The sequence below is a fragment of the Strigops habroptila genome, chromosome 3, assembly GCF_004027225.2.
Source record: "Strigops habroptila isolate Jane chromosome 3, bStrHab1.2.pri, whole genome shotgun sequence".
NCBI lineage: Eukaryota > Metazoa > Chordata > Aves > Psittaciformes > Psittacidae > Strigops > Strigops habroptila.
The window spans coordinates 84,461,486-84,474,594 of record NC_044279.2 but is presented as its reverse complement, the minus strand read 5'-3'; the positions used below and the strand labels follow the sequence as shown (position 1 = coordinate 84,474,594).

At 39.5% G+C, this 13,109-nt stretch overlaps 1 protein-coding gene across 4 annotated transcripts in view; it reads right to left on the bottom strand.

Moving 5' to 3' along the window:
* Positions 1 to 13,109, bottom strand: part of PRDM5 (PR/SET domain 5) — an 80,677-nt gene that overhangs the window by 55,127 nt on the left and 12,441 nt on the right. For all 4 annotated transcript variants that reach the window (XM_030480303.1, XM_030480305.1, XM_030480304.1 and 1 more), the window contains exons 3-5: positions 9,041 to 9,163; positions 1,814 to 1,997; positions 950 to 1,124 (exon numbers count right to left, since the gene is read on the bottom strand). In XM_030480303.1, the coding sequence (XP_030336163.1) occupies positions 950 to 1,124; positions 1,814 to 1,997; positions 9,041 to 9,163 (482 nt within the window). The remainder of the gene's footprint in view (positions 1 to 949; positions 1,125 to 1,813; positions 1,998 to 9,040; positions 9,164 to 13,109) is intronic.

Below are 13,109 nucleotides of genomic sequence, written 5' to 3'. Positions count from 1 at the left end.
TCTATAACTTAGACGGGCTTGCAGCAGCTAAAAAAACATACAGCTCTACAAACACTTAAGTAGGTGAGCCATCTCTTTCATATGTGAAGTCTCCTGGAACTTAGTGGGACTAATCAAATACATAAACAGCAAGAGTCAGGATCATACTGCTGTATCCTCATGCAGATCATTCTTACTTCACATGTTGTAAATATTTACTTAACTAGCTATACAGCACAAATCCAACTTCCACTATAGACGAGAAGGAAAAAATCTAAGTTCAAGAGAAACTGTTTAATTGCCTCCACCAAATACTTCTCTGCTACACAATTTTCTTTATTTCCATGAAAGAACATGGAGCTCACGTAGAGCTGCCAGTTCTGGGAATGTTCACATTATTCAGATGTAAGGAAGATCGATTATTACAAGAGCAGCCTTAGGTACAATCTATGCAATACGAGTCTGGTTGTTCCAATATAAATTAGATTAAATGTACTATCTATAATCACTTAAGCATTTAATGTACTATCTGTAATTAAATGTATAATTATAAGTAATAGGTCTACTTAACTGCAAGCAAAAAAATATATAAACAAAAGACAAACAGTTATGGTTTTGTACAAAAGTATAATTGTAATGTATATTACATTAGTGACAAAACTGCACATTTACGCTATCAAGGACAGTAAAGATGTGCTTTTAAATCTCATGTCTTTCATGTTTCCATTTGGGTTTTTTTTCCAATCACCCAAATAATTAAGCAAATGTGAAGCAGTGTTTTCCGTTTTTTTGCCCTTCTAGATCACCATCTACTTTCTTCTAAATCGTTCTTTAGTTCTGTAATGACATCCACAGCTTAAAAATTACATCTCTTAAACTACTAAATAGTGATTAAGCCAAGAGAAATAAATTATTGAATGAAATTGGTTTAAATGATCCCTGGAAAAAAACCACTCCTGATTTTACTCACTGTCTTTGTAAAGCTTGTTTCACAGGGAATTTCTTTCCACAGTTTCGGCACTTAAATTCCTTTTCTTCACTGGGTTTTTGGTGCAAAGTCTGAAGATGTTCAGCTAGAATCTCCTGGCTGGAAAAACTGGATTCACAGTTTGGGCATGCATGGTCCTCTTTACAGGTGATGGGATCTGCATGATTGGAGGCAAAACCAGTAAAGGAATAGTTTTCAGGGAATATTTTGGTTACATTAAGAGAGAAACTCTGCCAGAAACATATTATGCAAAATGGCATCACAAAATTCACAAAAGACATTTGTCTCTGAATAATTATAGACAGCCTATCTTGAGTGGATTACCAGCAATATTATTGAAAAAGCATGCAAAGTATGAAGTTGGGTGTGATTTAGGCTGTTAGCCTAAGTTAGTAATCCAGATTGTCTCTACTTTGGTAAAGATGCTGAGAATTCACCAGACAGCTCACCTTTTCTTAGATATTTTACCTTAGGGTTGGCTGAAGAGTTTTATGAGAAGGTTTATTGCTCTCCCATCTAAGTAAGAGGGAAACTACACCTTTTAGAGCAAAAGTTTAACTTCTATAAAATTGTATGTGAGACGAAATTAACTCCGTCTTTAGTTCCAAAATTCATTGTAGCTTCTCATGAAATCTAGGCTCACTCATTCACTCAGTAATTCACAGGACTGGCTGCTTCCTATTAGGCAAAGAAAAGAACCTCAACTCAAATCAAAATAGAGAGATAAAAGTCATACAAGAGCTCAGACTAAACCTGGGAAGCCTTCCAGTTCCCCAATCCTATGCAATTAGTGTTCTTTTTCTTCTTTTAAGCTCCCAAGTTACCCTATTTTTACATATTGCTCACTTGCAACTTTTTCACCAGCTGTTTGCACTTCTTTGTTGTTGCCACTGTCTTCATCTTCCTGGATAACAGTTACTTCTTCTTCCTCCTCCTCCTCTTCTTCCATGTCACTGTCCAAGTACCCAATCAGAAGTTCTGTGTCTGTTTCAATATCTTCCACAGCGAGATAGAAAATATTTTCCCCTTCCTGTGGCAAATGGTAAGTAGAGGCAATAAATAATTATGTCAGAAAAAGTAAATTCCAGAGACAAGTATGGGACCCTGAACTAATATTAGCCTTCAACTATGGAAGGGCTGGCTCAATTCCTCAGGGAGCACAATGCTAGAACTGCCTTTCTAAGACTTCTTTCCCAGGGTGGCTGCATGGATAAAGCACCCTTGTATTCTGGAAATATCCCCCACGCCTCACCTGTGAGGCTTTTCCAATAGGTACTGTAGCCTACACCAAGGCGAAGGTGGTATTACAGTCCTCCTCTCCTGCCACACTCTGCCTGACAAGAACTTCGGAGTTTGAAAATGAAACATTTGAGTATTAGAAAAATAAGGAAATTTAAATAACCAGTACAGCTTTAGCTCTGTTTGCTGCTGGCTGCATGAATTATACAACCCAGCTTTCAGTGGCATGTTCACATCCTGTTACTTACTTTCTCTCTCTTCCCTCTTAAGATTCCCAGCCTTTTCCATGAAGAAGCTTTCACTCCTGGCCAGTTATCTTTACTATCAAGTTATCAGGAACATCTGTAAAACTCACTTTAAACCACTAGATCAAAACCCTCTGTTGGTTTAAATCAGTGTAGATCCACAGAAGGCCAAAGATCCAGCCCAGACTGTGTACAAGAGGACAAGCTACATACTAATAAGCTCCAAAACCTTCTCTCCAATGAATAAACAAGCTTCCAAACAGATACATAAGCTAACAACTTTGGTCTTTGACTATTTAATTAAAGTTATCAAGGTTGGCACAGGGCTGGGTGAGGGACATGAGAGGGGCTTCTGCAACAAAACTGTCTGTCTCCTAAACTGATACACAGACCTGCTTTTATTCCTTCCCAAACCAGCTGCTCTAAGTACTACCCAAAGCACCAAAGGAGACTCATTTTCATGCAATGAAGGTTTCAAAGTTCTACCATAAATCCTAAAGCTTATCTGATTAGCATCCAGAAAAGTTATGTGAAGCTCCTTTACATTACATCTAGGCATATATTTTGTAACAAGCTTCCTAGCACAAGGACAAGATAATGATTTTTAATTTTTGCAATATCCTAAGATTAATTTAAACTGTTAACAGGGATGTAGCATTCCTCAAGCTTTAGAAGGTCTGTTATATACTACACACGATATTGTCACACAAGAGTGAAACCTATTTCATTCAATAGACTTGATACAGCTGCTGCTTTCAAGGACTCACCACTCCTCTGTCCTTATCTCAACAGCAGCATCTGAAACAAAACAAATGATGCATTTTTTTTTTTCAAGATATATTCTGCAGTGCAGATATCTATCAGCATGCCACCCTAACTTCTGCATACGTCCAAGAGCTGCTGGTTTTCATATGCCTCTGTCAAGTTGCACAGACCCCTTAATTTGCTACAGTCTAAACTCAAAACGAATCACGTAGTGAAACTCTTGACACGAGGGAAACTAAAAGGTATTTCTACACTCAGTCTCCTCTTAGACAGGATAAAATTGCTGGGGTAAATCTCCAATACATCACTATTTAGGACAACCTTATGCTAAAGGCAAGACAACCTTATAAACGGAAGCATGCACCTATTAACGGCTTGCCAAATGGAGGAAAAAAAAAATCTAAAAATAAATTAGAAGAAAAAGCCACATATCCCAGTCAAAAATTAAGGCCCAAACTTACTCCTTTAAAGAACCAAATAGCACACCTTTCAGTTAGGTCATACGTGACACATCCTACACCACACAGTAAATCTGGGACAACAGCAACCACAATTATTCAGATTAACCTAGACCAAGTGTAAGAATCCCAACAACCAAGCTCTTATCAATACTGCTACAGCCTCACCATCTCTGCACTTCCCTTACGTGCATCTGAGGCTTATTTTACAGCTCATGCCTAAGAACAGACCGGTTCTTTCCCATTTGTGTGCTTTTGGTTAGTAAAAAGAGTAATGGAAGAAATAGCAAGGACTCTCAATGCTTGAGTGCTCTTCGTTTCATTTGCATCGAAAAGAAATTAGCTTTGGTGCCAGCCCACACTAAAACACAGCTCAAACTCATTTCTCCTCCAAGGCTAATTTGTCTGGCTCTTCCAGCCAAACAAATGCTAATAGTCAGGTATTCGGAGCACTAATTAATCCAGATACACCCACACTGTAGTAGTTCCTCAAGGCAGCATTTTCAGCTAAACCAATGGAATTTCTCCAGAAACCACAAAGGAATTTAAGTTTCTCCCTCCACCAGCAGCTCCTGAATGAAGCACATTTACCTACATGTATGCAGACAGAGACAGTGAATGTAGCAAGAAATCTTTCAAATAACTTGAATATTCCTCCCATTTCTAAGAACACATCTGCAGTTGTTCCCCCTGCCTATCTGCTTAGGCCATGCTGGTTGTTTCACTAGTTGTTTGGTTAACCATGTTCATCTGCAGCAAGCCACAGTGGTCCTTGGAGAAAACTCCAAGTGCTGGTCATGGTGGCATCACAACCTCCCTTCACACTTCTCCTTGTTTATTGTTCCACTTTGGTTCTCTCACCATCTGCCTTGAGTGTCATCTTCTAAGCTATGAGCCACACTGACCTGCCCAGCAAATAGTTTTCATGTTCCAACAGCTCTGCTATCCCATTTTTGCTCCATTACGGGCATGTCTCACACAGGTTCTTGGCTTTTCCACAGTTACACACCTTCACATGTGCTTTGTAAGAGGAGAGGCTGAGAGGGAACATGGGCCAAGAAGCATTCACAGCCTGTCACACTTCCATCCAAAAGTGTAAGACATATGTCATCACTCCTGAGAGCTGAAAACACAGGAAGAGGAGGAAGCAGATAGTCTTGTGTGGCTTTAGAAAGAGTAGGGCTTTTCCATCCTCCAGAGCTTGATCAGCTTGCTCCAACTCGGCCTTCCTAATCCTTACCAAGTTTCCCCCTGTGCCCACAACCACTCCTCTTAAAGCGCCATGTGGCTGCCATCTACACTCAATTTCCTTGCAGCAAGTCAGGTCTTCAGCCTACCTGTTCTGCAGGTTCTCCTTTCCTGCCTCTCCAAACAAGCACACTCCCTTTCCTGATCTTTGCCTGCAGCTCCAGGGTGTCAGGTTGCCCAGAGTAAAGCCAACCTTGGCAATGTCTGTGAGGGCAGAAACCTCAATCCAGGAAATAGGTGGAGGTGACTTCTTGGAGGCTGTGGCAGGAGAAGACAAAGCTCCAAGCTCAGGCAGAGGAAAGGTCAAAACCAGCATGCAGTGCCAGGAAAGACATTACCAGAATAACAATGCCTTGCCAAGAGGAAGAGCATACCAGGTGCCCCTGGGGGAGAGCAGGCGAAGCAAGCCAGCCTCCCAGAGGTGTTACTGGGGACCAAAAGGCCCTTGTCCCTCTTGAGCAAGTAAGGGAAAATTGATGGCACAACGAGACTGGCTGAAGTTTTTCTTGTTTTCACACTAGTTCACACACGGGACAATGCTTGATTGTTTAAAGCACACATCCCTGTCCCACTCAGTCTACCCCTGGGTGTGCAGCACGTTTGGGTAACAGGTATAGTTTAAGGAATCTCATGGAGAAAACCCACTTATTTCACTCTTCAGAAACTTTTCGAGTTCTTCAGTAACAGAATACCTGAACAGCACTAACGTATTCAACCAACAACAGATAAATGCACATGACCCTGGAACTCAGACATTTTTTCCTACACAAAATTCAAGAACCAAGCAGATTTCTAGTTCTTCCCTCTGAGCATGCAGGAAGCCAACAGCTATGTTCATGTTCCTTCTTAAACTGTGCCACACGTTAATCTTTCCCTCCTTCACGTTAGTTTTTGCTATTCATTATTCTAACTCACTGTTTTCAGAGCTACAGCAGACCGCCTCAGCGTCTGTGTGCTAATGAAAAACTATTTGAACTTGAAGCTGGCTGCAATTCTGTTTATATAACAGTCCCAATGTTAACAGCAGGATCGGTTTTGCATAGTAATCTCCAGCAGAGAGTGTTTAATAAAATTACAATTGACAAACAGATAAACTTATCCATTCTGGATAAAGGAACATTGAAAATATAATCCTCTACCAGTCTCAAAAGTGGGGGGAAAAAAGAAAAAAAAGAAACTGTGGTATTTTTGATGGCAGTAATTTCCTTTTGATTGTGACAATGCATTTTTGATGCGTATCAGAAGCCATATTTATAAGTAAATAGCTAGGAATAGCCCAGATTACAATTCATACAGTTGTAATTCTAAAGCTACCTGAAATATAGTAGAGGATGAACTCATTCAATTACTACTTGAAATAAATTAGAGAAGCCTCTAGCAATTCAGCTGTGCAAAACACTCAGAAAAGCAAGTGGTACTTACGGAGGTACCCTCCAACCTTTCAATCCTTCTCCAGCAGTGACACAGCCGTGCTGCTCACTGCACAGCTCTTCAAAACACCTCCTGCACCTTCCCAGTCAAAGACACCCCGACCACCACAGCTGCTCGCCCGGGAGCACAGTCAGAACTCAGCACCCAGAACGCTCCCCGCACCACCACCAGAGCTCCCACCAGAACCAGCGTGGCATTACAGGGAGAAAGGGAAAAACATAAATAAACAACAAGAAGAAAACAAAGGAACCCACAAAAAACCAACAGAACCTCCAACATCTCCTGCCCCCACCCCCCCCAAAAAAATCCAAACAAAAAACCCCACCAAATTGACTTTGAGATAAAATCCCGTGCCCCCTAAGTCACTTTTTCACCACAGGAAGCATTTTGCACAGTCCAAACCTTTAAGCTATGATGAACTAATCATATTTCTACTTGATTCTACTTGATTATATGATATGGATCATTCAGTTGGTTTAAGATTAGGAATTTTTTTGTTTGATGCAAACTATTTTTTAGCAGCCACATCAAGTTGAGTAATGCTAATGAAACTATAAGAACTTTACTGATGTAATTCATAACTTCTTGCTCTTTGTAAAATATCATTTTATCATCTTGGTGGCAAGCAGGCAACTCTCAATTCAAATTAAAAGGTATCGTTAGTGGAAACATTCCACCAACGTTTTGCTCACTGTTCTTTTTTTCACAAAACAAAGTGCTATTACACCAAGAGGCCTTAAATCTGGTTATCATTAAAGGAAAAGGTCATGGAATTACAATACTGAAGGATTTGTCAGTTGGGTTTGGGGTTTTTTCCTCCTAAAGGAATAAGCTTTGCGATTTGCATTACCATCTACTGAATGAGACCAAACCTTGCAAAGAAATACACCCATACTCAGCTTTTTTCAATGCAAGCAATACCTATTCTTGTTATATGCAATTAAATGCTTATAAGTATATACACATCTATACAGCTTCAAGGTCACTCACATGGAATACACAAGTTACTCTGGCAGCTGATTATTGACAGTACTAAAAAACACCCTATGAGATAATTTTTTGTTTGTTCTCCTAAGTTTGCCTTCCTCATCCTTTTCATCATTTTGGACACGCTGATTGTGTTTATTCTATTTTTGCCTGTAATTTTTTTGAATATTTTTCTGTGGAAGCTTTCACAGGACTAATTCTGGCCACAGTTTTTCCTTTTTCGACTATCCTTTAACTCCAGTATGGTCCTTTTAAAAGGCATGCAAAAAGCACTCAGCACACTCTAAGCAAGGTACAATGTTATGTGATACAGCAGAACAGTCTCTTTCCACTTCTTTATTTAAATAATTGTTTTCATTACCAAAAAACCCACTGGTTTGCACTGGATATTCCATTACGGCTTCTGTTCAGAAGTCCAGGCCATTTTACTGACTGCTTTATTTAAAATATAATAATGAACATTAATTGTTCACACTGCTCCCTCTTGTGAACCTTACTTTGCATTTGCTAACATCGACTGTAATTTGCTATCACACTGCCTATGTGCTGATGCCATGCTAATCACTGACTAATGCCTGGGACTTCTCATGTCTGAGGACATCTCCTATTTGGTACTATAAGCAGGACAACAAATCTTCTGATAGATCATGGTATACCTGAGTGACCAAAACAGAAGGAAAACATACAGAAATAATTGCAAAAGCAGTGGTTGTACTTTAGTTATTAACCACTGATTTGTCACAGACGTCAGGAAAAGCATAATAAAGCAGTCAGTCAGTCAGCGCTGACAAGAGTTTTTGCTGAATGAATAGTGAACACTTTTCTTATGTTACTCAAAATTTAACTGTAGCCTAGATGTTAAGACCTAAAGAGATCTGACCGAAAGACAACCTAGAGTACAGGCTCAGAGGAAAAGCCAATGACAAAGCTGTCCAACAGTGACCTAAAACAGGAACGGTAACAAGGCAGCAAAACTGTAGTCATGCTCAGCCAGCAATCCGTGATGGAATGTTACAGACTGACACTCAGTAATACTAGAGCTTTGGAAAGTAGGAGGCACAAATCAAGCAAAGGCTGGCAGACAAGCACTTAGGTTTACCAACGCAGTACACTGCTAACAGTAGCATTCAACTGTGATAATGTAAGAAAAGCCAGGCAGAAGAGCCATAGAGGGAAATACAGCAGTGGAATGGAAATCACAGGAAAGCTCACAACTGGGACAGGAATAGAAGCTGATACCAGGTCTGCAGGGTAACTGGCATCACCAACCTCACCAGTCAGTGCTTGCTTAAGATCCAAATAAGCAAACCAGCCCCTCTGGTGAGCAGCAGGTTTAAGGAGTTGGACAGGTCATCAACACAGAAACTGAAATTACCAGTGTTAAGTCCCACTGAGTGCAAATAAAGAGGAAGGCGCAGGGGGAAGAACAAAAGTAATGCATCTTTTATAGAACTACATGCTAGGGCTTCACTAGCACTCTTTTTCTAAGGTGTTTATTTGGTGTTTTATTCTCTCAATCTTATTTATGGTATTATATTTAAGCACAAGAGTTCACTTCTGAAAAGAAAGGTAGGAAAAGGAAAGCAGTTTGCTACTTTTCTCAAATCTTGCAATTTTACTGCAAGAGATAAAGACTAAAGAGGAGATCAAATTAGTAAATCAGTAACACCAAGCAAATAGTAGGAATTCACCAAACCTACCTGGATGGCTGCCAGGTTCTTCTGTTCCTGTGATGGAGCCTCATGGACAAACCGCAGCCAATTTGAATGGCGTGGATTGCTTGCATCCAGGATATAAAGGACCTCACCTTTACTCCCACGAACCTGAAACATAAAAACAAACAAAATTAAAATCAAGCAACATTTACATTTTTTACCAAACACACACAAACGTGCAAAACGCTAAAGGCATGCTTGTGCTCAGCAAATGAATCTTGCATTCAACAGGTACTCACAGCTGTGGTGCACAGTCACTTTCTCCTCTAAGCATATTTATCCACCTCAGAATAGGGGGGACGACTCAAATCTAGCAACTGGTGCCAGCTTCCTTTGTTAAGCTCCACTCTCTTTTACTTAGCCTTTCTTTTAGTGAACAAGTATCATGATTGACTCCTAGGTCTCCCGAATCTGACCGTATGGTCAGTGGTGCTCATGTTCTTTCCTCTCTCCTTGTTCCTTCAACTCCTCTTTTTCTCCATGATCCTGCAAGAAACCAATACAACTGGAGAGGTCCTTTCCCATTCCATCCCTATCATCTCTTTTCCAGTTCTCCTTTCCGAGTTCTACTCTTTCATGTGCTCTGATGCCAGCATTTTAATCTTTCAGTCTACCTAATTCTTCTTACACTTTCCTGTCTTTTGTCACTCAGTCTGTCTTCACTTCCTACAAATTACAGTTGCAAGTTCTCCTGTCTCCAATTCCTCACAACTTACTATTATTGTCCTGCCTTCCTTCTCCCACACACTGTCCAAGAGTGGACCACTTTCTTCTGTAAACTTATACATGTCCTGTAACTCACTCCTCACCTCACTTTGCAGCATTGCTCTTTTGCTGACACCACAGACAAGGCCATCAGTAACTTTCTTTTGGACAAAAGAGACAGGACATTCTCTAATCCTGCGTTGTTCCAACTGCCATTTTAGTTCCAACATCAAGGAGCTAAGGCTCTTTTCCATGAGTTTCTGTATTCCTGCAATCACCCATGTCTATTCAATAATAGTTCTTCACCCTTCACTTTTTTCATACTTGCTATTCTTGTAGACTCACTTGTCCTTTGCTTATTATGTTCTAGCAGATCCTATTCAAGCTCTACAGCAATTCCTAAATCCATCTATTTCTGTCTACTCTCATAGTTTTAGAAGCATCTCAACTTAACTGACACCCACTACAAACAGAGTATATCCATATCCAAATTCAACTTCTCCACTACCTTTGCTGCTTCCCTCTTCTGTAATCTTACTAGTTACTCAACCAACCTCCAACATGAATTATCAGTTTTGTTTCCTTTCCTATCTCACTACTCCACCACTAAGTTCTCTTTTTGCTTCTTTATCACCAAATATAACTTTTCTTCTTCTTCAAAGGCCAAATCCAGCAGATATGCTTTCATTACTGTTAATTCTTACTGCCCTACACCAACTCTGAATACCCCAGAAACTTGTAAAACTGGAAGTTTACTATTGAAAAATCGTAGTCCTCATTTCTGTTTCAAGTCTTATATGGGTTTGGGTGGGGTGTTTTTTTTTTGTTTTGGTTGGTTGTTTTGATTTTGGGTTGGGTTTTTTTTCCCTTTAGCAAGGGCAAAATCCATCTTCCCTTGGATGGAGATCTATCTTCAGATCAAGGACCAATACAACCTCATTTATTCAGCCCACAGATCCCATTTTACAGTTCACTTGAACATCTTTTATACATGCCTTTCTAAAAGAAATTTAAATATGTAACAGCGAATAGCAGGCAGCCTTAACTCTGCTTGCCTGAAATTCTATCAGAACAGGAGATTATTTCAGTAAACAAATTAGTATACTATGTAGGTGAAGGGCCTTAAATTACAAAGTAGAGGAAACAAACATGTTCAGGTTTTGCCCGCAAAGCAAAGAAGCCACTTTAAAAAAACAGAACTGTGCACACAAGGTATGTCATCATCAGGAGCTTTTGGCCATCATTACAGAGCCACAGAATTTCTATGGCAAAATTCCAGCTTACACTGAAAAAATGACAGTAATAGAAACTTAGTATTTACCAAGTCATTCTTCCCCTTCGAAACAAAAAGACATACTGCTGGAAAAAATACAGCTGCCACTGCCACGTAAAAAATGGGTTGTTTTATTTTAAATAGTAGATCACTTGAATCTCCACTGATGCAGAAGATAAAAAGCCATGCAAAAAGGTCATACAGCCACACTATTATTCCATGTGATTTATTTACATAATGAACATATTTTCTTTTTCATCGGTCAACAAGAAGTATCCAGAGCAGGTATTTCCTAAGAGCTAGGGATTTCAGCTATGTAAGATCAAAATGAGATTGTCTTCATGGCTTTGTATTTAAATTGCTCACATTCTTGCTATATTTGTTTCTAATAGATGCAGTATCGTATTTCTTCAATACGACTGCTTAAATTACCTAAACATTTAAGATATCATTAGGACTAAAAAACTGTATGCCACTACAATAATAGCTGGTGACAGCATGTTGTTCTCAGATTAAACCAAAAAAACCCTACTGTAGTTCTGCAAACAAATAAAAGTCTTCAAAATTTATTATTGTTCTTCTAAAGGGAAACATCACATCTTAAGAAGGACACACCATGGAAAAAGTGCCAATATTTCTAACTTGGAAAGTTGTTTTATTTTCAAAAACACAGATTAACCACAGTGAAAAGTGTCAAACCTACACATTTACATGCACCTCGAAACAATATTATTAACACTAAGCACTGCAATGGGGTTTCCCAGAGAGGGTGTATAGTCTCCATCCTCGAAGATGTGGATACTCAAAAGCTGTTCTGGGCTGATGGCTCTAAGCAGCACTGCTTGAGCAGGGGCATTGGACCAAGTGACCTCTAAAGGTCCCTTCCAACCTCAGCTGTTCTGTCATTCTGTGACTGTCACCTTGGGAAGTAATGCCTGCTCAATATTGGAACCATAGTTTTCATTAGGAACATGGGCAGAATGAGTGCGATCAAACCATAAAAGCAAGCTCTATACTTACACAAAAATACATGCTAACAGTGTATGCACCTCCTGAAAAAACACCTACAAAGCAGAAACACTGCACTAATTATACTGTAATAATCATCCAGTTCTAAATAGGTTATCCACAGAGCAGAACCTCACTTTGAGCATGATGAAAATGGTTAACAGATTAGTATTTTGGGTAGTTAAAGTCAAGCTAATGGCTTTGTAATTTAGCTACCAAAGTAAGGGTTTTAGAAGCCCACCATATAGGTCCTAGAAAGTTTTCCATCAGATCTTGACCTGAGTGGGAAAGAGAAGCAATCAAGATCCTATTACAAAATCATACACTACACTATCTACCTTTTCATCCATTCTTCTTCATTTGCTTGATCCTTAAATTCTACAAGTTATATTCACTTCAATGATACAGGATCATCTCAGTTGTGCTTTCTCAGTCTCTGTCAATCCATAAAGAGATATCAAACACAAAGCAAAGACTTAACACATAAGGAAACTATTGCTAAAAGAATACAATAAATCCCTTAAAGCCGTGCTATAGTTTCTATCGCTTTTTTCACCTCATAAAGAAATAATGCTGCATCACACATGTGAAGAAGAGAAGTCAAGGAAAACAGTCAAAACACTCTACGTAACACAGACTAGACTGGTGATATTCACCAGTCCTTTCCTCACTGATCGCATGGATAGGCGAGTTTCTTAAATGAGCAACCTATCTTTGTGCACATACAGAACTAGAACTTGGCGTGTACATTTCTGGAGCACAACAAAACAACTCCCCATATTGAATAAGGCTTCTGGGCTTGCTTTATCTCCAAGAACCCTCTTTTATGAATATTCCCACAAACCCTTACCAGTTACTTCATACAAGACCTGGAGAACTGAACAGGATTTATTCTGCAACAAAGCTTCCAGTCTGCTCCCAGGGGATTCTTTTCCAATCACCCAGCCTCTCCAGGAATCTTCAGGACAACTGCCTACCACAACTACTGCTGTCTGGAAACTGCTGGAAAACTGAGCATGTATTTCAAGGAGAGGAAAAGAAAAATGCTTTTGTATATGACAAACTAAA